Source organism: Lepisma saccharinum, chromosome 16 (assembly GCF_977018435.1).
Source record: "Lepisma saccharinum chromosome 16, izLepSacc3.1, whole genome shotgun sequence".
Taxonomy (NCBI): domain Eukaryota; kingdom Metazoa; phylum Arthropoda; class Insecta; order Zygentoma; family Lepismatidae; genus Lepisma; species Lepisma saccharinum.
The window spans coordinates 19,539,184-19,563,516 of NC_139244.1; the positions used below are offsets into that span (position 1 = coordinate 19,539,184).

The 24,333-nt window shown below is 36.3% G+C and overlaps 1 protein-coding gene across 3 annotated transcripts; it reads left to right on the forward strand.

Annotated features, from left to right (window-relative positions):
- The first annotated feature begins 680 nt into the window (after positions 1-680).
- On the forward strand, positions 681-24,333 carry LOC146000316 (phytanoyl-CoA dioxygenase, peroxisomal-like). Of its 3 annotated transcripts, none has more exons than XM_083137824.1 (6): positions 681-1,094; positions 5,850-6,053; positions 7,313-7,486; positions 9,394-9,561; positions 15,651-15,782; positions 18,954-24,333. In XM_083137824.1, the coding sequence occupies exons 2-6, from the start codon at positions 5,865-5,867 to the stop codon at positions 19,071-19,073; spliced, it is 783 nt and encodes a 260-aa protein (XP_082993950.1). In that variant the 5' UTR covers positions 681-1,094; positions 5,850-5,864; the 3' UTR covers positions 19,074-24,333. The 3 variants fall into 3 exon arrangements, with proteins under 3 accessions (XP_082993950.1, XP_082993951.1, XP_082993949.1); XM_083137825.1 differs by having other exon boundaries at positions 681-852; XM_083137823.1 differs by lacking the exon at positions 681-1,094 and adding an exon at positions 2,168-2,343.

Genomic DNA, 24,333 nt, shown 5'->3' on the forward strand with positions numbered 1-24,333 from the left:
TTGCTTTTTCATTTTATCTCGTCCTTTCTCTGTTTTAAACGCTTTCCTTTCCACTTCTCTTTTCCTATTCTATTTTTCGAACCCCCTCCCTTTGTTTCTCTCTCTGTGACTTTCCTCTTCTGCTCCGCTAGTATTCCTTTCCTTCGCACTTATTGTTAATGTACTATTTGCACTCAGTATGGACTTCTCTTACATACTTATTTCATTTCGTGTTCGATACCCGGTGGAGGCACATAGTGGTTCGGATCCCACTTTAAACTGTAGGTCCAGTCCCGATTAGCCTTACTGTGCATAAAGTGAACTTAAAACACCTACTCAATCAATCATAATTTATTTCATTTCGTGATAATTTTTCATTTTTATTTATTTATTTTGCAATTATTCCATCTCTATGTGCCTTGAGTTATTCCATGGTTAGTCTCTTCGTGCTTTCCTTATTTTGCAATTATGTCTTCCGTATTATTCAGTAATAGCTCTCGCTTTGATCATACCGCTCCGTTTTCCTTTCTGCTTTTTTTGTAACGATTATTCGGTTTGCGCATGGAAATGTCATGTAGCATAAAACTGTGGCATTCTGATAGTTAGTACTACTACCACATGCGACACCGTTCGCGTGCTTCTTAGTGTGTAGAATTGCTCGTTAACTCTGTTTACACTCGTTATCAACGCAAAAGCTTTCTGCTAAGCGTCTGTGTGCTAAGATTGTTTATTTGTTGAGATATTTCAAACTACATTTTTTGTCACATAAGAGCGAGTAAAGGATAAAAACACCTTTTGTTTTATCCATTCGTATAGTTACCTATTTCTCAAACACTGATATGACGGGCATAATGTCGTGAGTTTAGTCTATCTGTGAGTCTATACTGCAGTGCAAAAATATTTATTCCAAAATCTCATCCTCTGACTTGTTTTTTCCTCTGCGCAACGTGTGGCGATAAGGTGACCTGCAGAATCACGTTTGCTATTGTTTACACACCTTAAGAGTGGGAGATTTTATTGCGAGTTGTAATGATTAGATACACTACTCTTATTCAGAAGCCGCTCATATTTTGAATGTTTATGTCGTAGAAATACCGTGCTCAAAATATTCCTGAGTAAGTTATGCAGTTTTATTCTTTCTAAAGTCTGCGTACATATGTTGAATTTAAAGTATATGTAATAGTAGATTTTAAAACTGGTGTACGGTAATAATTAGTACTCCCAGTAAGATTTGATCATCCTGATAAATCAAATATGAGTGTATGATAATTGTAAATGTTTAGGCCGAAGTTCCGATTGTTTAATTCCGAATTTATCATCATGGAGCACATGCATTTTTTACATGTCAGTTAACACATACTTCAGAATCTTAGTGATTACTTACTGCGCGTTTCCTGGAGAACGATTTTTGAAAAATCACATGCTCCTGCGATATTCTTGGTTTGCGGGCAGCCTATCGTTTACTGATGTCTTGGATACGGACTACTGCTGCCCTCTATTTCACCTGCGTGGGGTGCGAAGGGATATTTCGTCCCTTAATGCTTTCGTTGTTAGGTTAGGCTGGTCAAGTTTAGGGCTCTTAGCATTAAAATAACATCCCTAAATGTTTTGGAGCAAATTGACAATATAGAGAAAATCTCCAATTTTGTTAATTTTCGGTATACTAACTTATTTTGGCCTCCTAATCACGAATCTGTTGTAAAAAAACAGGGGTCATGTCTGGAAATTGGAAAAAAAAAGCCGATTGTTTTATATATATATATATATATATATATATATATATATATATATATATATATAGGTGTATATGCGTAGTTTTACGAACGAAAATGTAATCTCCTATCATTGTTTCCAACCACGCCATTGTTTTACAAGAAAATGATTTATGATGTTCAATTTTAGTACGAACCCTATTTTTTTGAGTGCTAATGGAACCTAATCTATCAGGCCTAACCTAACCTCCTGTGAATGGTTCGTGGGGCTACCCGTGGATGGTTTTTGGGGCTAACGTAAATGAATGGTTTGTAGGTACCCGTGGATGGTTTTTGGGGCTATCGTCAATGCTTTGTGGGGCTACCCGTGGATGGTTTTTGGGGCTAACGAACAATGTTTCATCAAAATGTACAATTTCCAGACGTGACCCCCGGTTTTTTACAACAGATTCGTGATTAGGAGGCCAAAATTAGTTAGTATACCGAAAATTAACAAAATTGGAGACTTTCTCTATATTGTCAGTTCTTACCAATGTTTTAAACAGTTGATCATGTAATATCTGGTCTCGAGCACGAAACCTCCTTCGAGCTTCGCATGAAAATCCTCAAAACTCGTGTCCAAGTCAACTGGAACCCAAGAATGCCGGCTCATGTAAGCTACATTTCAAATTACAATTTCTCTGTAAACTAATACTTAGTGAAGCTTTTAACTGTGCTAATTAGTTTCTCTAAGCTTCGAACTTCGTTCCAAAATCGTTACCACTATTCTAGAACAATTCTTGGTAACAGTTGCATACATCGGAGACACATTTCTTCATTTTTACAGAAGAAACTACTTACGGAAATGAGTTTCTCTAAGGTTTCCAACGTTAGTCGAGGTATTTTCTTTCATCGTGGTATCTATTTGACCTGGAAATCATGTCAGTGTTTCCAACCCCGTTTTTTTTTTAACTATGCTTGCCTAACCTAACCTAACCTAACCTTATCGGAATGGTTTGTGGGGCTATCCGTCAGCTACCCGTGCATAATGTACAATTTGCACACGTGACGAACACGATAGTAGGTATTTTTCAGTAAAGAAGGTTTGAAAACACTGATATTCTAAAACAAAGGAAGTGTTATCATTCACAAAGTGAGTGATATGGCACCATTACGTACGTTCGGTAGCACTTAGATAAATATGTTTTTTCAGTAGAAAAAGTGTTTGTTTTCGTGTAAAAATCATAATGGCACCTTGAACTATGTTCCGCAATACACAATTGGTAAGTACGAACCATGCAAAACACAAAATATCCGATTTTAATGTGTCTCCGATCTGTGAAACTGGTACCCAATTCTTAATAACTTGCGAAAAGTCATTAAACATTCGAAACATTGTTGGTTGTATGGTTACAGTGTATTTTTTTTTCATGCAAGATGTGGATTTGTTCCTATTGAAGTAATATTGCTGTTGATGTACTTAATAAACACTATGTTCATTATTGACATCATATACATATCTGTGTGTTTGTGTGTGGCTTGAATTATATTTTACATTGCTGTTTACCTGTTTATGTCAATTGCAGTAGTGAGGGTGATTGATAAAATTATGAAATAATGAGGGACGAAACAAAGATAAACATCCTGGAGTCAAACCTAGAACTCTCGATTTCCTTACTTGGGGGCAATGTTATGTAATCTGTACAGTAACAGTTTGTTATATTGGAGACACTTTTCTTCAAATTTACAGGAGACACTACTTACGGAAATCAGTTTCTGTAGCATTGTCGAAGTTCTTCGAGGTATTTTCTTTCATCTTTCAATCTATTTCAGCCGGAAATCAAATCCTGTTGCTTCAATTTAAGTGAAAACGTAACCACGCTGTTTTTTAACTATGTTTGCCTAACCTAACTGAACCTAACCTAACCTTCTGTGAATGGTCCGTGGGGCTATCCGGGAATGGTTTTTGGGGCTATTCGTGGATGGTTGTACAATCCCAAATGGTTTTTGTGGCTACCCGTGAATGGTTTGTGGGGCTCGCACCATGACGTGTGTTCCGCAACGCTTCGAGAAATGGCTTATTTTAGTGTAAAAAAATGTTTCTAAACGTGTGAAAACCTTCATGGCACCTTCAAATATGTTCAGCAATACACAATTGGCAAGTACGAACCATAAAAAACACAAAATATCCGATTTTAAAGTATCTCCGATATAACAAACTGATCCCATATGTACTAATCTTATCCAATAATCAGGGTTGCCTTTAGCAAACGTGACGCCCTGTGCAAAGTATACTCAAGAGGCCCTAATATGAAAATTAAAATTATGTACACCTTGAATGCCTCGTAAAATTCTACACTGCAACTAAAGTAACAATTACCCCCCCCCCCCCCACACACACACACCTTTGATGGCGTAGTGGTAACTTCATTACAAGGTAATCAAGTGTTCTGAGAACGTTACCAGTAATGGTTCGAATCTCATTTTAAACTCTATATATTAGGCTGTGTGTACATAAAATGAATTTAAAACTCAACTCAAAAAGAAAGAAAATGCTAGTGGCAACCTTGAATGTGAACGTGGCTGGAAGCATACAGGATAAAATTTCTGTTTGTTGTGGGTTTGTAGATTTGAAATGAGACCTAAACTAACAAAATGTTATCAAAAAAAATCGTTCACATTGATGTCCTGTTCATACCTTGGAAGTTCGACGGTGATTCACGGCAAAACCCTAGTTACATGTATCTACGTACGTATATATAAATTGTGTGTGTTACTTAAAATCTTTATCAATGCTCTAAGTGGAGCATCCCCGAAGCTACCCCCAAAGTTTAAAAGGAACATCACCCACTAACAATTTCCACTTCGAGCATTGACACAGGTATTTTGAAAGTATGAATATTCCATATAGTATGGTGTGGCCAGCGAGGGGAGGGAAATTTCAGTCTCTGCTCCTGAAGCATTGGGATATTTATGCAAATTACATATATAGTCCCCCTGAGCCAAAAATTAGCAATCAGAGAGGTATGCAGAAACCAGATGGGGATTACACGTAAGCCCCAACCCTCCTCCACTTAAATACTACCCTTGAGGAGCATTTTTACTTTTAAAATAAGTCCTTAGTTCTCAAATACATCTTGATTACTTTCGAACAAGTGATGCTCATTTCGGCATTCGGCTATTAGCTGATTTTTATTTTATTATTTTTTTATTATTATTATTGTAATTTGCGAATATATGTAATACTTGGATTCTACTGGCTCAAACCATTATGATTTGAAACTTATTGCAAGCATCTCTTCTCTGGGTTTTGAGAAAATAAAAATAAAAGTATCTCCAGTTCTTTATTTCAATTTTAGCAGCAATTTAGCCTCATACCAATAGGAAGATACCGACCGGGACAAGTATCACTGCCATGGTCTACCTCCCAGTGATAGTTGACCTGCGTTTTCCACCTGAGTCTACCTTCTTGTCATCTTTTCTCAGTTTTAGCCAAGAGATTGGGAGACAGCATGCTGTACCCTCTCGAACAATAAAGTTTATGATGAAATCTGTAGAAGGTTCGGGTAGATCATGAACAAGAAATTCAAGTGTTACGGCAGGTGGAAATTTTCTTTTCACACAATCTTTTCGCAGTAGGCGCACGGTTCCCATTTGAAACTCTGGTTTCCTATTTCTATAGTGTGTAAGCTGATTACAAATAGAGTTGTTTCATTAATGTACGTCTCTTTCCTTTTCTTTCGTCTGTTCTAATGTGATAGCCTTTGTGCAAGAAATGAATGTGAAGAAAAGATGCAATAATATTACATAAATATTTTGGAAGCATGAGACCATGTGCTGTGGCACGCGTCATACACCCTTAATAGCATCGCTGCCAATAATGATACATCTTATTACATGCCTGTCTTCATTCTATGATTTAATGAATTGCCAGTATTATTTCAATACAGAAACATTTATGTTACAATGCATCCTGCGCAGGCTTCTTTGACAATGTTATGGTTGTAATTTTGCTAGTATTTGAGTTTGTATGTTGATGACACATTTCATTCTTACATTTACTGTATGTGTTAAAACACTATTTTTATGTATGCATACAAAAACTGTTTGAAAAAAATGTCTGCACTATGAACCTTCTTATTGCATTTTGTACATTTTTTTTTTTTTTTAAATCTGTAGGCGAAGTCATCAAACATGCTTACAGCAGAACAAAAGAAATTCTACCAAGAAAATGGCTTCATAGTGCTTGACAACATCTTCACTACAGAAGAAATTGAAGAATGTTCCAAAGAATATGATGAAGTGTTTGACAGGCACTCTAAAGATGATTTAGAAGCAACATGGAAAGGAGATTGGAAAGAAGACACTAAACAGAGTACAACTGTAAGTACAATAATGAGCATCCATTATGAATAGATATCAGTAGCGTATGCAGGATTTTATCAAAGGGGGGGGGGGTTATTTCTAAAACTTTCTCCAAATTTACATTACCATTGTTTTTTATACTTTAATTAAATAATAATACTCATAATTAATTAATAATACTTATAATTAATTAATTAGCTAAATTACTACTAATAATCCTACTAATACCACTACTACTATTAAGTAGTAGAGATCTACATAAATATAGTATTTATGAAAGCAATAGGACGAAATTACTTCCTAGTCATTCAATTTTTATCAAATTCTGGGAGCATTTCTTTGTATCTTTGTTACGAAATAATTGTGTGGTCAATGAGGTGAGACATTTTAACTGTGAAGAAAATCCATAGAAACAACTATTACTCTTTATGAATATGCCATAACTTATTTATTTAATATTGAATTGTGAGGGTACATATTAATTCATGCTTAAAGTTAAGAAAACTTAGAAAATGATTTACAAGTTTGTTGGGGTCGTGTCATCAACTTTTTACTGGGCCATGGTCTCGTGAAGGTTGCGAATCACTGACCTAGAACATACAAGTGACTGGTGTATTGAAACCAAGAGTTAAGAAACAATCCTCTTTAGGAATTTTAAGTGGAACTCATTCATGTTTAAAATAACAACTGCACTAAAAGCACTACACATACAAGCAACAGTCTAATACCTGGTGGGACCACATTTCACAGTTGTTTGGATCCCACTTTAAACTGTAGGTCTAGTCCTCATTAGCCTTTCTCTGCATAAAGTGGACTTGAAACAACAATTCAATTCATACATGCAACATTTGAACAATTATTCAGACTGTAATTATTACAAGCACATGTATGTTTTTACATTCCCCCTGAAGGATAATTGCACGCAAATGCCAATTTATGCATTGTAACTTCTGTTTCTTTGTGATTTTCTTAAGTTTCCCCAGGTAAATGCTCGAGCTGTTTACAAAGGCTGCAATATTAATTTCCATAACCTTGTCCCCTTGCATCCCATCTTATCTCAGCTGTTAATCTAACAGTGTAAATACATTATATTAATTAAACCAACAAGCCATGTATTTTTAGAAGATAGCATATAGCAAAACCCTTCTCTCATGTTTTATTCCATTTTGAAGATTAGCGTACTTTGCTTAAACATTTCCGTGTCAGATAATTATGCTTCATAAGTACTTTTTTTATTATTTAAATTTCATTTTATGATGAATTATATTTAATTTCAGGTGAAATCTATTCACAATCTCCAGTTCCATTCAGCCATATTCACTCGCATGCTGTTAAACAAAAGCATGCTGGATGCATTGGAGGACATAATGGAAACACCCAACATCCTGCTCCATCACACCAAGGCACACGTGAAGCCACCTGGAAAGGGGTCCCCTTTTCCAACTCACCAGGTATCTATTTCTGTATTTTATTATTATTATTATTATTAGAGCTGAGCCAATACCACTTTGATCCTACACTGATACTATGCCGATACTCTCACTGATTCCAATGCTTGAAAAATTGTAATAATTAAAAGTTGTTGAAAATATTGATTAATATTAGAGTTTAAATATTCCATTCTAACTATATGCTTCAATTTCAAAACTTTTTTTGCTTTAGAATATTCAAGAATTATATTAGAATATTAAATTATATGTTATGTTATCACAAGACAGTTTTTTTCACACAAAACTGTTGCAAAATAAAAATAAACTTTGAATTTTGCATAATTTACATGATAATTAGACTGCGAAAGTATTGGGTGGTATTTTTGTTGAGCCTGTGAAAGACCAAAATGCCGGGAAAGTGTCGGTTTTGCAATCGATATTTTTCAATAATGATACAGCCCAAATATTATTATTGTTTCAGTACAAGGAACATTCAGTACATACTCGAACAGTGTAGCACACACACTGGGGGAACCATATGCACACAACCATTCAGGGCCTGACAGTTGCACATAAGCAACACTGAAGGAGAACCAAAAGTAATTTTCAAGTTGATCGCTTCAAGTGAGTCAACCCCAAACTCATCAGACAAGGTGGAGCCCGATACACCGCACTGTACACCCAGGCCATAGACGAGGTTCCTGCCAGTAATAAGTAATCCTTCCAGGCACTAGGTTTAGTTTACATTTGACACTAGAACCATGCATATTGACACAAATTCACAACCCTGAAGACGGAGACAGAATCAGTCTCCGAAATGTAGGTATGAATAGAAAGTAGGGTTGTTAAACGTCCAGGAATTTTAAATAAATTCAATTCTGGTCCAGGAGAGAAAATCAGCAAATGTAAATGGGTTCTCGACCATAAATAACCTTTTTATCTGTAAAGTATTTCAGTTCGGTCCAGGAATCGTTTTTCCAGATCAATTCAAATACGGTCCAGGAACTTTTTTTCCGGATATGTTCATTATTGAAATGAAACAATACGCAAATTAGACCGAATTGAAATTGTGCGAGGAAACAGGTTCTGGTCCTGTTACGGAACCCAATAGAATCCATTAGAATGTACGGGTTTCTGGATCTTAACAATTCCAGTGTTGTTAAAGGTCCAGGAATTGTAAATAAATTCAATTTTCGTGAGGAAGAGAAAATCAGCAAAGTGGAAATTGGTTCTTTTTATGTTTAAACTATTTCAATTCCGTACTGGAAACATTTCTCTGGATGAATTTAAATACGGTACAGGAACCTTTATTCTGGATCAACTTAAACACAGTCCACGAACTTTTTTATCTGGATCAATTTAATCACGGTCCAGGAACCTTTTTTTAAATGAAACAATACCCAACTTGGACTGAATTTAAATTGTGCGAGGAAAAAGTTTCCGGTCCTGCAGCAGAACCCATTTGAATTTATGGATTCCAGGAGCTTTAACAACCCTGGTTAAGAGTCCAACAATTCAACATGGATGATAGTGTCCTGTAAATATATTAATCTATAATTTCACTCCCATCTGGGGAAATTCTATGGCCCAAACTCAAAATATCAAATCAGGTTTTCCTAAGGACAGTCATTAAAAATAAAAACAAATGAATGCTGATTTTCTTTTTAGCAGTTCATACATTTTATTTGCCATGATATTCTGGCTTAAGTGGAAATTAGCGTAGAAGGCTTCAAACAAGTTCGAGTCTTGTTACTATGTAACCACCACATGCTTCTTGGGTACTCATCAGAACAATGGCATATCTCTGGTTTATTGGTTATTGATTTTTTTAACTGCTAATGAACGTATCATATTATCACAATTGGCATTGGAATTCAGCTTCATTACTCATTATCGTACTGTTTTAATTGTGATCCTTTGTGTTTTAGGACTATCATTACTTTCCTTTCAAAAACCATTCAATGGTAGCAGTCTTTATCCACTTGGATGACACGACACCAGAAAACGGAGGCCTGGCTGTCTTTCCTGGGTCACACAAACTAGGTCCATTGGAAGACAAAGGAGCCCATATTGGAACACATCATTACGTTGATCAGGTAAGAATAGGTTTTGAGTTTTCATTTCATAATAAGCACAAAAGATTTCATCAAGGTTATTGCTTGACACATGTGAAATTGTTAAATTCTTCAACTTTGTGTAGTATATGTACAGATCATACCAACACATTATATTGTATACATGTGCCTCTGTGACTATGATATTGCAAGCACAATTACATTTCAGGATATATCACATTGCCTTCTTCAGACCGTTATTTCAAAAGCAGAAATATGTACAGTGTAGTTCCAAATGGGGACCACCCTGTATTTCTAACATTATAAAATAGGTATAGACTGATGTGAAATTATTGCAGATTCTAATAAAGTCCTCACGTAACTTTTAGCAATGCTGACAACCCATATTCTGCAGATCCAATATTATATTATAAATTTTCTTTGAAGAACATGATTGGTTCACTAACCTCCTTAATTTGTGTAATTAGGTGACTTCAGTGGGTTTCACTTTTTAAAAGAAACTACGTATTTAGACCTTAGTTTACAAAACCAGAACATATAAATTATATGTTCATAAACATAAAAATAATAACAAAATAACAGATTTTTTTTCACCTAATTGGCATATCACCTATTGGCTATTTATAGATGAATCATTTTGGTAATTTTACTTATACGCACTAATTCTACATACCAATGTCAATAGAGTATCGATTGATCTGTCTCGTTCCTAATCATCTTAATTATGATACATTCATTTTCACAAGAAAATGAGTCAGTTACTCTAAGGGTTGCTGGTTTCCCTCTTTTTCCAAGGCAATTATTTTTTTTAGCTAATGATGTGGTATAGTGTATGGAGAACTGGAATGGTTGGTCCATATTCAACAACGGAACCTTAAATGGTGAGGGCTTCTTGGATTTGTTAAGTGAAAACGTTTTTCATCCTTGCTTACGGGGTATGGCACTTTTCCAGAGTTTTGAAACAGGACAGAGTGTGACCACACTATGTGGACATTGTGGCAATTTCTTCATGGTAAAGTTCTAGGTAGATTGGTGGGCAGACAGGGATGTATTAAAAGGCCTGCACGTTCCCCAGATCTAACATCTTAGGAGGACTTTTACCTTCAGAAACATTTGAAGAGAATGGTGCATGCACTAAAAGTCCGTGATATTGACCATCTGAGAGAAGGCATAGTTGCTGCTTGCAATGTTGTTGCACCTGCTACATTGCCAAAAGTTCTATGTGAGTGTGAGAGACGTCAAAGAGTGTGCTCACAGGAATATTGACAACATTATAATGTGCATATATCGTAAGTGAAAGATATGCGTATAACTTTTTGCTGGCTAAAGGTACGTTGGAAAAACCTTCGTCACTTCATTTCTCGTGAAATTCTAGCCTGATTTGATATATCACATCACCCCCTTTCCTTTGAAAGTTTTGCGTTGAATTCAATATGGCGGTCAACAATATGCCGGACCAGCGCTTGACACACACGGCTAGGCATCTCCCTGTCCCAAACCTATTTCTTTCATGACCAGGATAACTCCTTTACATTTTGTAGGGGGTGTTAAGGGACATTTGACATGTCATAGTCCATATAATGAGGCTTTTATCAGTCACATAGTTACACATTTACACATATTATTTTGTATCTTCTGATCCCATTGCAGCCCCAAAATGATTTTTTGATATATTTTAGAGTATGGTATGAGGGACCAAATATATTTTTTTTCAAGATTTTTGGTAATGACATGTTGTGAGATATTCAAGGTCAAAGGTCAAGGTCACGTGACAAAATTATATTTTTATCCAGAGGTCGGCGTGTTATACAGAGGTTGTTCCGTCTACGTTTGGCCAATTTTGTTCCTCCCCCCTCCCGGGCAGATTGGACTCACCCGAACTGGCACGTGGCGTCCTGCAGTGTTGTGCAGTGACTGTCTGGGAACGGAGTTGTTTATCCGCGCGGACGAAAATAACGCACAAAACAGGACCATTGTTGTGAGTGTTGTGTAAAATCTTTTTCCAAGTGTGTGGGTTTCCGCTCTGTGACCAACATGCCGCCCAAACTAAGCCGGTTTTGGGAAGGCTATGTTGCGGCTCTTTATGACGCCCAGTTTAGTGTTTCTGTCATTAGAAAACAGTGCAAGAAGAATGGTTGCAACATCAGTTTAAGTGGAATAAGAAATGTTATTAAAAAGTACAAGAGCAACGAAGCTCCACCATTTGGATCACCAACGAAGTTGCCTAGGAAGCGGGCCAAGGCCAAGGCCACCCCTACCATGCAGAGGAAACTGCGCAAAATGGCAGTGCAAGAAAATCTGCCACCACAAAGGTGTATGGCTAATCGTCTTGACGTGTCTTTGGGGACTGTGAGCCGGACCTTACACCATCAACTCAAGCTGGAAAAAGTCATGAAAGCTCGCTGCCATCTTCTCACGGATGCCCACCAAAAGGAACGAAAGTGTAACGCCCGGAAGCTGTAGGAACGGCATCTGGCAAAACAAAGGTGGAAGCACGTCGTAACGCTCGATGAAGCATGGATTTACCTTTCCGACTGCGGTAAACCGAGAGCCATCATGTACCGAGAGAAAGGCGCAAAGAACTTCAGAAGGTGGGTCCGTGTATGTAAAGAATGCTTCCCAAAAGGGTTCATGGACGTTACTGGGTACTGTTACCGAGGTAAACTGAAGATTCATAGGGTGGCGAAGAACTGCAAAATGAACTCTCAGTATTATCAGGAGCAGATCATGCGGCCGATCTACGAGCATGAGATTCCAACAATGTACGGAAATTATGCCAATCTGGTGCGCATTCACATGGACAAAGCCTCATCACATACTTCACGATCGTCCCCTCGCATTCTACAGGGAGATGGAGGAGGCAAGTGGTATACAGGTGATACCTTTCAATGAGGTACCTGTTAAATCTCCAGATGCAAGTCCTATGGACTATTGTGGATTTGGCTTGCGGAAGCTGGCTTTGGGAAAACAGCGTGTGACAACTGTGGAAGGACTTTGGAAAGCTGCGCAAAGTGAATGGGACAAGATTCCCCTCCCAGTTCTTCAGAGAAGACTATTACAGTGGAAATTACGCTGTCGGGCTATTGTTAGGAACCAAGGGACACACATCGAGCACATGGATTCGTCTAAATTTTTGGGTAAGTCAAAATTGGCCAAATGTAGACGGAACAACCTCTGTATATCACTGGAAAGCTTGTTCAATTTCCAGTACAGTAAGCTTTATTTGAGCTTCCTACGCAAAATAGGAGCAGAGTTACAGCAGATTTAGTATAGCTAAGCGGGCTGAAAAGGGGCAATTTATGGTAAATTTGACCTTCAATAATTTAACAATTACAAGACGCACAAAACTGAAAATTTTCATAGTTTCAACTCTCCAAATTTCATGAAAATCGGAGATGGTTAGGTTGTGGGCTGTTTTGATTTCATATGGAATGACACATATATATTCTTTAAAAGGCTAGTATTTGTGTAGTTTCAATGATTTTAACTCTGCAGAGCTATACAGTGCTCTTTTATTACCAAAACAGGAATTTGGGGGGGGGGGGGGGGTGAAGAATCTTCAGAGCAATATGCTTGAACACGCATGTAGGAGTGTCATTAATTATAAGTTTTGGAAATTTTAAAATCATTGAATTCACTTAAAAATTCATATTTTTTAACTAAAAATTTGCTAGTTTTTCCTAGTATTACATATGTTATTTACAGCAAAAAAGATAGAAATGTGTCCTACATTTTGGGATGTTATATACAGCGTGTTTGAAAAAGAACTCCCTAGTTTTAATGTGTCCTAGAATCTGTACAAAGTGACATACAGTATTCTAGTTTGTGGTGTTTGATTCATCAACTCTCCAAGTTTGGCACCCTTGCAGTTGGTAGGTCTGCTTGACCTTGAGACGGCACCAGTGCTGTGTTTTTTCCTTTGTTCCCTCAGTTCAGTTCCGGCGTTCGTGTAGTGCAGAGCAACTCAGTAACAATGTGTACTCCGCAACAGAAAGCGCAGTGTGTAATTTGGTTTGTGAAAACTGAGTCAGTTATAACAGTGCAACGTAATTTTAGACGTCAGTATGGTGGTGAACCACCTACAGCAAAAACTATCCGTCATTGGCTAAAGTATTTCAAGGAAACCGGTAGTATTTTCAAAGGTAAATCACCAGGTAGACCGAGAACTTCTGAAGATGTTGTTGAACAGATCCGTGTTTTGTGTGTTCGGAGCCCGAAGAAGTCATTGGCCAGACGTAGTCTACAATTAGGAGTGGCTAAAGGTACAGTGTATGATGTTGTTCGTAAAAGACTAAAGTTGCGTGCCTACAAATTGCAATTGTTACATGAAGTGAAACCTACTGATAAAATCCAAAGGTATGAGTTTGCTGTTGACTTTCTACACAGAATTGATGATGATGACAATTTTTTACCAAACATTCTCTTTTCTGACGAGGCTACATTTCATGTCAGTGGAACAGTTAATCGTCATAATTGTAGAATTTAGGGGGCAGAGCATCCACATGAAGTAATTCAGCATCAACGTGACTCTCCCAAACTTAATATCTGGTGCGGTTTGATGGAAGATCGTGTGGTTGGTCCTTTCATTTTTGTAGAAAAAACAATAAACGGGGACGTTTACCATGACATGTTGACAGAGTACGTCTTTCCTCAAATGGACGATATTGAGGTGGAAAAGGGGCTTGTGTTTTTCCAACAAGATGGCGCCCCACCTCATTACAGTAAACAGGTGTGTACACTCGCTTTCCAGGAAGGTGGATAGGCAGGGCTGGCCCAATACCTTGACCACCACGAAGCCCAGACTTAACCCCACTGGACTTTTTCTTTTGGGGCCACATAAAAAATGTTGTGTACAGTGCTAGGATCAGAGACATCAATCATTTATGGGAAAGAATCGTCACTGCGGTTGGGACAGTTACACCTGAAATGTTGGTGAATACGTGGCGAGAAGTGGAATATCGTCTCGACGTGTGCAGGGCAACAAATGGATCCCACGTTGAGGTGTACTAACATTGAACAAAACTTGAAGGAATCCTCTTTCATGATATGTACTCATTGATGTAAGTTTTCATTACTTTCCCTATTAAATTTATACTTAAAACTAGGGAGTTCTTTTTCAAACACCCTGTACTGCTATTGCTTATTGTGACCTAATTTCCAGTCATTGCTTACATCATGCAAGGTTAGGTTGTCTTAAAGTATTTACTCCTAAAGCTAAAGCCATAAAAATAGTCCAGTCAGGATCACGCCACCCAATGTTGCCAATAAGCAACAATTTCATCTGATTAAATCAACCGCATACGTAAAGGGTGTCTCAGAAATATTTTCGTTTTTAAAACTATTAAAATAAATACTTAAATTTTTTGTATAAAGATAAATTTATTACCAAAAGAAAGCTTAAACATTAAATTTTTATTTGTGGAAAAGAGTACTGGACAAATGGTGACCGTTCATGTTTTCACATTCAATTATTCTTGAACTAAGGTACCCAATGCCACAAATTTGAGAGAATTGAAGCAAAGCATTTTTATGACGTCCGTGCAGTTTACTCGTCATATGCTTCCAGTGTTTTCAAATTTTCTCACCCAATATTTAATAAAATTTGCACTTGGGACGTCTCTCATTCCTGCCAGGTTATAATGATGCAGGTACAAACGACGCACAACATAAAAATCATTATTTTTATAAAATGCACGAACACAAAATGCACATTGCTGCCCCATAAAGCATTCCATGGCAACTAAATATTAACAATGTTGCCAAGCATTTGCAATCTATCTCATTGCTCAGTAATATGCGAATTGCCCCAGAGGGTGGATTCAAAAACGAAAATATTTCTGAGACACCCCTTAAAATGTGCGAAGTGTCAACTGAGCAATTTAAAAGAAGGTGGAAATCCTGGAGAGCCAAGGATGTAGAGGAGGCAAGGGGAAGCTCTGACCTTGACTGGTCTATTATTGTGGAGAGAGCATGGAGGAAAACTGTCCTGAAGCAAGATGTTGCTGTGGTACCTCAGAGTCACTTACTTTCAGTTCATAACAATAGCTAGTTTGCCTGTATACAAACATTACATGTAAAAATGTTCATTAAAGATAATGATGGTATTTTAGGATGAATTTGCCCTGGAGAAGGCAGAGCCGGTGTTTGCCAAGAAAGGACAAGTTGTAATATTCTCATATCTACTGGTTCACGGAAGTTACCTTAATACATCAGCAGTCCCTAGAAGAATGTTGCTTGTTCAGGTAAGTTGTACCAAATTGTATTGAAACTGTGACTTTCATTTCTTTCAGTACATGAAGGTATTCAATGGTACAACAGATCTGATAAACAGTGTAATAATTAAAATATCTTAATTTTTTATGGCTTGTAATTTTTAAATTACGAGGTTTGGCTAGAAAAAAATCGGACTGATGCTATGAAATCTTTTATTCGGCATTTTGTACAACAGGAACTTTATCTCCTTCAAAGTACTCCCCTGCACGATCTGTACACCGCTCCATACGAATTTTCCATTGCTGGAAGCAGTGTTGCCAGTCATTTTCGGAGATCATGTTCATTACATCCATCACTTTTCTTTGCACAGCTTCTACTGTCTCAAATCTGGTTCCTTTTAGGGTGGACTTCACTCTGGGGAATAAAAAGAAGTCACAGGGAGCAAGGTCCGGCAAATACGGCGGATGTTCTAACACTGGGATGCCATATTTAGCCAAAAATGTCTTCACTGACAGGGCCGTATGGACAGGAGCATTGTCTTGGTGCAGAATCCATGACTTCCGTTGGCACAAATCAGGTCGTCGTCTTCTTACTCGCTCACGAAGGGTTTTCAGCACATTAATGTAATGATGTTGGTTTACAGTTTGACCCTCGGGTACCCAATGAACGTACACAATGCCTCGAATGTCGAAAAAGACAATCATCATGGCTTTGAATTTGGACTTGCTCATGCGAGCTTTCTTGTGATGTGGCGAACTCGGGGTCTTCCAATGCATTGATTGGCGCTTTGTGGCAGGGTCGTACGTGAAAAACCACGATTCATCACAGGTTATCACTCTCTCTAAGAATGTAGGGTCTGTTTCAATGTTCTTCAAAGTGTCCGTACAAATGTTCACTCGAGCTTCCTTCTGTTCCAATGTCAGGTTTCTTGGCACGAGTTTTGAACACACTTTACTCATGTTCAAATTCTCGTGTAAAATTTGTCGAACACTTTCTTTGTCTATTCCTGTGATTTCAGCAACTGCTGTAATGGTCAATCGACGATCTTTTCGAATCACATCACTCACTTTTTGAATGTTTGTTTCCGTTTTCGACGTGCATGGTCGTCCTGAACGTGGGTTGTCTTGGATCATTCTTTAAACCGTTTAAACCACTCAAACACTTGTGTGCGTGATAAACACTCATCCCCATACACAGATTTTAACATGTCGTACGCTTCTGTTGCGGATTTCCCCAGTTTGTAAAGGAACTTCATATTGACACGCTGTTCCATTTTAATACTCAGCATTTTTCCGACGGTGCACAGACGCACGTTCCGCTTTGTCCAAGTGCCACAGCGAAACTGAGAGGCCTGCACCCAGGGCAATTAGTCATTCTGTAGGCAGGGTATGGTAGTATAGAATCATGCATTGCTCAACCTTCGCACATTCGTTGTTTGCCAATAGCAACATCAATCCAGTTTTTTTCTAGCCAAACCTCGTATATGCAGTGCTAAGTTATAATCTGTCGAATAGATAACTTCAGCATTTATGTTTTCCCCATTACTAATGTACACTAATCAGTGCATTTTTTGAATATGTTTGAAGTACATCATCGTTACTGTACCATATGACACAAGTAAAGGTGACTCAAGTTATAGCTCCTAGCTCCCATCTTGAACCAATTTTTATCCCATCTTTCTACTAAAAACTAAAATATGCTGACCAAGGCAGTAATTTATTTTATAAAAAAACATAAACTAACGTAACGTTTCAACCTTCTAGCAAGGTCTTCTTCAGACTCTGTATCAAGTACAAAAGACCATTATATATACACAAACATTACTCCCTCCAGACTATTTAGAAAGTTGTTTGGAACTTTCTAGCAGATGACTTTCACTTGCCAACTTTACTTTCACCTAAAAGGCTAAACACAATTTCTTCCATATAGAATGTGGTTGGGCTTTTAATCTCACACTCTTTTCCCTTCATTTTTCTTCCTTCTCCTTTCCTCTTTCTCTCTTGTCCTTTCCACTCTTTCCAACATCTTCTTCCATTCTTTGTTTAACTTCAGTCCCCCATTCCAGTTCATTGTGTCTTCTTCACCTTTCTTCTCTATTTCCTTGGCTTCCTTCCATTTTCTCACTAGCATTCTCTTCTCCCTTCCTATCTGCTTAGCCTCATCCCACTCTATGTCATGTCCTGTTTCTCTTGTGTGTTTAAATATTGCATTTCTCTCTCTCTTAAGTCGTACATCATCCCTATGTTGTTTCAACCTGTCTTTCAGCCTGTTTTTTATAAAATAAATTACTGCCTTGGTCAGCATATTTTAGTTTTTCATAATCATGGAAACAAGGCTTAATGGTGTTATAATCTTTCTACTTCTTCTTCGAACATAGTGGCATGGCTACAGTGTTGCCAGTAGCATAGTGGTGATTCTCACTGGATTCATCTGTCAGTAAAAGGGTCCCCAACACATTGCAACATGCCATAGAGGCATATAGGTAGAATCTCACATGATCTCGGCCATTTATGGTAGGTGATGTGATCAGTACCAGGCTGTGTGAACCCCCGGAGGTGCTCCATGCAAGAACATTTCTTGATGAATTTCCTCCTGAAATCACCCATCTTAGGAATCAAACCCACATGACAATTGAATGCCCTACTGAGTGGAGCAATGCTGCTCTATTTATCTGTCAGTATTCTGCCTAAATTATACATATATATACTCACTCAATTTATCGATTTTGTATTACACTGGAATATGCAATACTTAGTTCTAAAATGTGTGACCAATGAATCTTTAATTTTTTTTATAAAAATACGACTTACGAAATGAGTAGAGTGGATAAGCAGACTTAGTAAATTTTTTCAACGTGTAAAACTCTGTAAAAGATCCAGAAAAATGCTGTAGTCTCTAAGAATATAAGTATACAACCACGATTTGTGGCCACAAAAATTGATGAAGCATAAACTTTACTCCATGGCAAGATCCTTTGACCAACTAAAAACTCATTGTGGAATTCCGCAGTCAGTAAAGGAAGAACCTTGCATGCAGTTAAGAGCTCTCAATCACAAATTTCCCACTCACTGCTCTACCACATAAGACTTCTCTAAATAATTTGGTAGATAAACAATAGACCGGTATACTTTAAGTCTTGACTGGCGGTTGTGCTTTAATTCTGTCTTTGCTATTAAAATTCTATTGTGTACATTATGCAGCTCATGTCCGCTGACGACGACCCAATAAAGGAAGTCCACAAGTCTCCAGCACAGGGACTTGTGCTTCGTGGGAAGAACGTGAGAAGGGATGCCAACATTCACAAGCGAACAGAAGCATGATCCAGGCTGAAAACATCCGTGAAACCATACGAATCCACATGGTATCATTGGATGTTAGGTATGTTTGGGATTCATGACTCCTAAACATGTCCAAACATAAACTTGCCCAATTACTCATGTGGAAAGTTGATTTAAAAGGATTGAAGTATATAAGTGTTACTAGGGATGGGATGAATTAATTGGTGCTCTATTGATACAGGCATATCACTTTATCAAAGTAAAAGGTGACCCAAACATGTTGCCAAAATGCTGACCTATACTTTTGGTTACTTTTTTTTTGGCCACTCTGTAGAATTAACAATAATTTTACCGATCTGATAGACCTGTAAATAGCATGTACTTAGTGCAAAATTCTGCCATTTGGGTACTTCTTTTATGAATATAAAGGTATAATTGAATCAAAACCCTCCTAATCCATAACAGCCATATTTTCAAGAAATGCGAAAAACTGTACTAATAAACTGTGCAGTGTAGGTGAATCATTTTCAATCATTGATTTTCTACGTATGAGTGTAATTATTGTTGCAGTATTTCATGAGTATTAGTTGATAAACAAGCAAACTACAGGGAATCATTGATTGCATATGGCAAATTCTAGCATCAAAATAAGAATTTGGTAGGTTATGTTTCCAATTTAACTGTCAACAATATGAATGTTTGCATTGGATTTCTCGTACTCTAAAGTAAAAAAGGTTAAATAAACTTAATTTGTCTACATTAGTGTACTGCATAGGACCACTTTCACTCGCGCGTGCTATGCTCGAATGTATAGAATCAAATATCATTTCAATGTGACAATAATCGTAGAAATATGTAGAAATCCACCCAGATAGTTTCAGCCCATAATCAACTATTTCATTTTCATGCATCACTATGTATTGGTAAGATTGACTAAAATATATTTTAACATGGAGATGATGACTGTATTCGCTAAGTTTAAATTTCACTGTCTATTTCACTTCACGGTCCATATTTGAGGACCAATTACCACAGAAAAATTACGGTTATACGTGTACTACTGGGCTTCGACCATATATCGCTCGTTTTGCCCGTTCGAGCATTATTCGCTCAAGCGAAGAAGCTGTCAATTCTGTATGCTATATAGCATCGTCCGTGGGAACTAATTTTCCACTCGAGCGAAAAACTCTCATTGCGGCACTCTAGTCTACATGTTTACAACTAGGTTTATTATCTAAATAATGAGTACAGTGTAGGGGGTTGGTCACGCCATACAATAGCGCACACTGATTGGACGATGGGGCTGTGGGAAGTTTTGATTCTAAAATAGTGATATGTGTTGAGTATATTGCAAATATCGAAACAGCACAGTTTTAACATTAATTTCAACGAGGATGTGTTGGGTTGTGAGGGTAAATAATGCTATTTTACAGTTCCTCTTACATAGAAGTTTAAGATACAATCCTTATCATTTTAAAAAAAAAGATGGATTTGGAGGGTGCCTCAATTCATATAGCACAGGTTTATAAATTAGATATATAAATATGCAGTTCTTTTTATATAAGTAAAACATATTGCAATCTCCTGCTAACATACATTGATTAAGGAGGTTAATGAACATTTGCAATTTTTCATTGGATCAGTTGAATATCAATTACTGTACTGATTCTTTTATGCCAAAAAAAAATTTTTGGTTCTCCTCAGTCCTTCGGTACAGTCAGTTTGCTGTGGTAAAACAAATCTTAATTATGCATAATCATAAGAGCTACCAGAAATACTATAGTGTGTTCATAAATGATATATTTGTACATGTTTACTTGTATTTCTTTTGTTAATGCAAATGGATATTAGTTGTTATTTCTTAGCTGTGAAAATGTTACCAAAAAAAGCCACGGTTATCGCTATCGGTAAATATTATGTCATTACTTCATTAGTATTTGCAAGAATTCCATATCAGTCCATCTCTAAATTTTACTATTAACTATACAGGATAATAAAATAATTCACAACTTGTATAGACATTTTTCAAATGATGAATATATTCTTAATTAGCTACAATCATTAGAGATATTGATAGGGTGACATTAGTGTTCATTTCACTCTCAGTATTGGTTTGCATTGTTCCCTCTCTTTAGATTTACACTCTGATAATCAGGAAGCTAAAAAATGAAATTCTTGCATTCATCTTTTGAGTTGCAAATAAAGCCAGTGATGGCTATGGTTCAGCTCTCAGTCAAAGGTTTGAACATCAAAAATAAAAACAAAAAATTGTGGTTTTATTTTAGGTATGGGCCAGTTTAATAACACTAACGGTATCGGCCGATATAAGCATATCTGTTTATCAGTAAAATTACCAATAATTATACAGATCCTATGTATCTATAAATATCTTGTAATTTAGTCCAATATTGTGTCATTTTGTTATAGTTTTTATGGATATAAACATATAATCTACATTTTGTACTTTTTTTTTTTAAAGTAAATGTCTAAATATGCAGCTTCCTTTGCATTACAAAAGCTTGGTGTATCTGGTAACATGGATTCATTAAGGAGATTAATAAACCATTTGGAATTTTATATTGGGTTGGTAGAATATTGGTACTTATCGGTATCAGTCAAAATTTTATATCGGGCCATCCCTATTTTATTTCTAAGTTTGTAAGTCAAACATATTAATAACACCACTAAGGAAAATATTCATCTATTGACAGTCATACTGAGAAGAGGAGAATGGCAAACTTGCAAATTTGATTGGACAGTCGTTTGTATACTCCTCTCATAGACAAAAATGCTCCCCTTCGCTTGTACCAAAGTGTTACCATATTTATAAGTTCCCCTCCTGTGCTTTGTTGTCAAAGAATTGAGCAGTGTTTAATATTGCTGTGTATGGCTTTCGCCTTTATGTTGATACATACACTTGGCAATGATGTGTTGAAGAATGGTGGACGTTTTGGCAATGCAGGGGCAGTATTGCATGGGATTAATTGTGCCTGAAAAACATCACAGGTAGTGCGTTAAACCTAATGCAAAACACCATTTCTTGTTGGTATTTGCTAATTTTTACTGCACTGTGAAAAAACTACTGCTTTTGAATTAAAAGTAAATATCACTGTGTAGTTAATTTGTATTTTATGTAGGCTGTGTCATGCAAAGTACCTCTTCGGGTACTAATTTATTTTTTTAAAAAAGTACAGGATAATATAAAAGGTACTCACCATGTCATCGTAATGTCGTTATTTGGCAAAATATAGAACGATACCCTTACGATGTGCCTACTTTTGAATAATTATGATGTTGGCATGTGCAGTGAGCCATGCTTTAATTAAAATACAGGATTTATATGATAAAATGGCACAGTAAAGAAGTAATTACTTAATATTGTCAAAAACCTATCCTCTATGGTTGTAACACATGCCATTGTACATGAGAATTACAAATTTTACCAATTTTGAAGAGGATTGATACTTTAGTGCCTTGTAACATAATCACACTGCATGTTGTTCAAGATTAGGTAAAATTTCAAATAACTTATACTGCTATTTGGGCTGATGTTAAGGTAGCATAAAAAATATGTTCTCATCTAGTAATTTTGAATAGAAAGAACGTATGGAGAGGGTTACAAAATGTTGGTTACGGTAAGGGAAAAATTATTTATTAGTAATTTTAAAGTATTTTTGTTGTAATATTGTTATCAGCATATTTGTTTGTGACAGCTATTGTGTTATACACGTATAAAGTGCTTTTTGATGTATCTGCCTGTTACATGTGGATATGTAAATAGGAGGAGTGCTATAAAGCAGTGTATTTTTTGAGAATGTTTTGTGTACATTGTTTCCACTTGTTCTTTGTACATTGCCATTGCGTATATAGAAAATCAGTCAGTTTAAACTATCAAAACTAGTCATTGGGGGTGGAGAAGAAAAAGTTTTTTCTTAGTTACCACCCAAAGGGGGTGAGACCTGCTAGAAAATGTAGAATGTTGTTTTGGAAGGTACAGAATTAACACCCACTTTCCTATAACAAATTATCTTTTGACCAGGTCTTTAAATGTTACTGTTTTGTAAATTGAATAATGTTTAAATTACTTTCTTTTTTGATTAAATTGTTCAGTACAATATGTTGGAAATTATAACGAATAATTGTATTCACAATCAAGGAGTGGTATTCAGTGCTTTGCTTACTCAATTCAGTATGAAAATATTGTTGTCTTTAGATATGTGGGGGGAACATACTCTCTCATATTTTTTCTTCCAACATCTATGTATTAGTTCTGTTGTACTGTGACACCCTAACCTTCTCAGTGTATATGTAACTGATAAAGCATAATATGGGTATTTTAAATGTAAGCATTCCTATTTAAAACCTTAATGTTATTTTGTGCCATTATTGTTCAGTGTTTACATTATTATAAAAATGAACTAAATAATTTGTATGTATTTACATTTGTAACCTTTAGTGCTGTGATTGTCACCTCAAATGTTTTACAAATAATTGACTTTAATGGACGTTAATTGTGATTTCTAAATTCTTCCATTGTTTGTTGTATTTTATTGTTAGTATCAACATATCTATGCATGTGGTTTATTTCACCAGTTGACACATGTGTAATTTCTTTAATAGTATAATAAATGTTAAATGTTCTACATAGGTGGTTGTATTAATATAATTTGTATTTTGAAACAATGGTATGCAATATTTGTAGTGTTCTTGTGATATGAATTTCATTATTTCTATTATGATTTTTTTTTAATGAACTTCATACTAGGGGTGTGTGCGATCTTGATATGTTAGATGAAAAATTCCCATTTCAAACCTTTTTTTTTTGGGGGGGGGGACTTATTTCCTGATTTTCATTATCCCAGTCACAATATTTTGAGGTGCAAAATTTTTGTGCCCTTGAAAACTATCGTCACTTCAATTAAAAACTGTGTGTAAAAGAGATTGTCAGTGTCAGATAAAATATAGCTCATTCCGAATTGGAATGATAATTATTATTCTGATCCTGTCCTGCACACCCCTATTGAATGCAATAGCCTAGCAGAAATATCATCTATTCTTATTTGAAATTGAACTTAATTTCCTTATGGTTATGAATTAATAGTTTACTATAGACAAAGGTATAATAACTTCTGACAAACCCATATCAACAACTTGTGTTAACATATGACAATATGTTACACCAATAAAAATAACTGCAAGATTATAAAATTATATTTGTAAAATGGTACTAATATTGTTTGTATACTTGTTATTGTGTATACTTATGTAACAAAAGTTTATGTATGATTAGATTTTATCCAAT

Coding starts and splice junctions, on each gene's coding strand:
- LOC146000316 (XM_083137823.1), top strand. CDS start 2,287: ATGAAAATCCTCAAAACTCGTGTCCAAGTCAACTGGAACCCAAGAATG. Junction 2,344..5,849: donor ACCCAAGAATGCCGGCTCAT/GTAAGCTACATT, acceptor TTAAATCTGTAG/GCGAAGTCATCAAACATGCT. Junction 9,562..15,650: donor CACATCATTACGTTGATCAG/GTAAGAATAGGT, acceptor ATGGTATTTTAG/GATGAATTTGCCCTGGAGAA.